The sequence below is a fragment of the Etheostoma spectabile genome, chromosome 15, assembly GCF_008692095.1.
Source record: "Etheostoma spectabile isolate EspeVRDwgs_2016 chromosome 15, UIUC_Espe_1.0, whole genome shotgun sequence".
NCBI classification, from domain to species: Eukaryota; Metazoa; Chordata; class Actinopteri; order Perciformes; family Percidae; genus Etheostoma; species Etheostoma spectabile.
The window spans coordinates 541,835-543,637 of NC_045747.1; the positions used below are offsets into that span (position 1 = coordinate 541,835).

Sequence of the window (1,803 nt, forward strand, 5' to 3'; positions counted from 1 at the left end):
TTAATAAAGAGAAGTCTAAGTCTAACTCCAAGTCTAAGTCTAATAATGCCTCCTGTTGGCAAATCACCCGACACCTTAAAATAGCCCGTGAAATTCAGTCTACCATATTATCATTGTCTATTGTTTGTCTGTATTTCTTGTGTGTTTACTTGCTTGTGTGTTTTTTTTTTGTTTTTTTTTGCTGTTATTGAAAAAATGCTGCTGCTGGAACATGGGATGAATAAAGTATAATCTAATCTAATCTAAATACTTAAATAACACAAGATTAAAAAAACTCAAGATGAACAATGCAGAAAAACTACTACATTGACATGAAATGTATTTTGTATGTCTTCCAAACAGACTGTACTATGATATAACACAGTATGGCTGATTTTAGCACCCATTCTAGCACCAAGCTGAGCCATTTGGATTCCTCCTCTCGCCCTAAACCACAGTCTCAGAGCCCAACCTGAAGGTGCGTTCACGGCTGAAGCAGAAGGTGGCAGAGAGGCGGAGCTCTCCGCTCCTTCGCAGGAAGGATGGGACCGTCATCAGCACCTTTAAGAAGAGAGCCATAGAGATATCAGGTGAGCACAAAACACACACACACACACACACACACACACACACACACACACACACACACACAAAGTTATTAATTCTAAAAGAAAAGAAAGAAAATAGACAGAAAAACTCAGTACTAAGTAATAGTGTGTTCAGTGTGTGTAATGTGCAAACTCACTGTATGTAAATAATTCTAATAATACATGAGACATTTAATGAATTAACCTGAAGATTAATTCCTCTCTCTCTTTTTGTGTGTGTGTCTGTGTCTCTCGACCAGTCTCCTCTCTCTGTAGTAGCGCTCCAGGTTCAGGTCCCAGCAGCCCCAACAGTTCCAACTCAGCAATCTCCAATGGCAACACAGGGTCGGTCCCCAACATACAGACCGAGGTACAAACACACACTCAAACGATTCCTTTTTTAAGTCTTCACCACATATATTATGTAAGTCTGCACAGACATGGATGTAAACTGCCACTTGACTGGTTGGCAGAGGAATACAGCTGAAGAGCAGCTAGCCATAGTTGGGATTGTAATCCTGTGAATGCAGGATAATGTGTATTGGCCGCTTCAGGCCTCCTGTCAGAGAACACAAGTCACCAGATGGAGTTCAACTTTTTCCTTGATAGTCAGATGGTGCATTACAGGCAGTCACAAACAAACATTGGTGGATAAAGTTAATGAAATGAGCATTAATGTCACAGCTCTTAGAACTAATATCATCTGTTAAAGGCCCTGAACACCACACAGGTGTTTTCATTTAAGATGAAGGTCTAATCAGCTAGCTTCCCAGGACAGTGTGGGTGTGTATGGACGGATTGATTGACATCTCCTTAAACCTCTTGATAGCTTTGTTGCCCCTCTTAGTGTGGGAAAATGACACCTTTATCATTCTTTTTGGTAGGAAAGTCTTGTGATCTAATAAATTCCCATCTGAGCTCCAACCCACCTTCAATCTGAACAATCCGCCAAAATAACTTAAATCACTTATTAACAAATGCTGAAATAAAATAAACTAACGTAGCCGTTACTAACTAAACAAACACAAAGAAAGTAAGAAGGTAATGGACATCTGGCTGAACTGAAAGACATCTGGAGGAATTTCTGGCGGCATCGGAATATCCACATTTTTACAACAAACGTTTTTAGCTCTTTGCCGTTTTTTGTATTGGACGTCTGGATCTTGAGTTATCAGAATTACAAGTGAGCAGAATGTGGCAGCTCTCTACTCTATTTTTTTTTTTAGTGCTTTAAATC

General features: G+C 39.7%; 1 protein-coding gene across 1 annotated transcript in view; it reads left to right on the forward strand.

The window, feature by feature from the left end:
• Window positions 1-1,803, forward strand: part of hdac5 (histone deacetylase 5) — a gene marked incomplete in the record, with an annotated part of 56,219 nt that overhangs the window by 34,907 nt on the left and 19,509 nt on the right. The window contains 2 exon segments of the mRNA XM_032538288.1: window positions 438-569; window positions 827-936. Coding sequence (XP_032394179.1) covers window positions 438-569; window positions 827-936 — 242 coding nt within the window.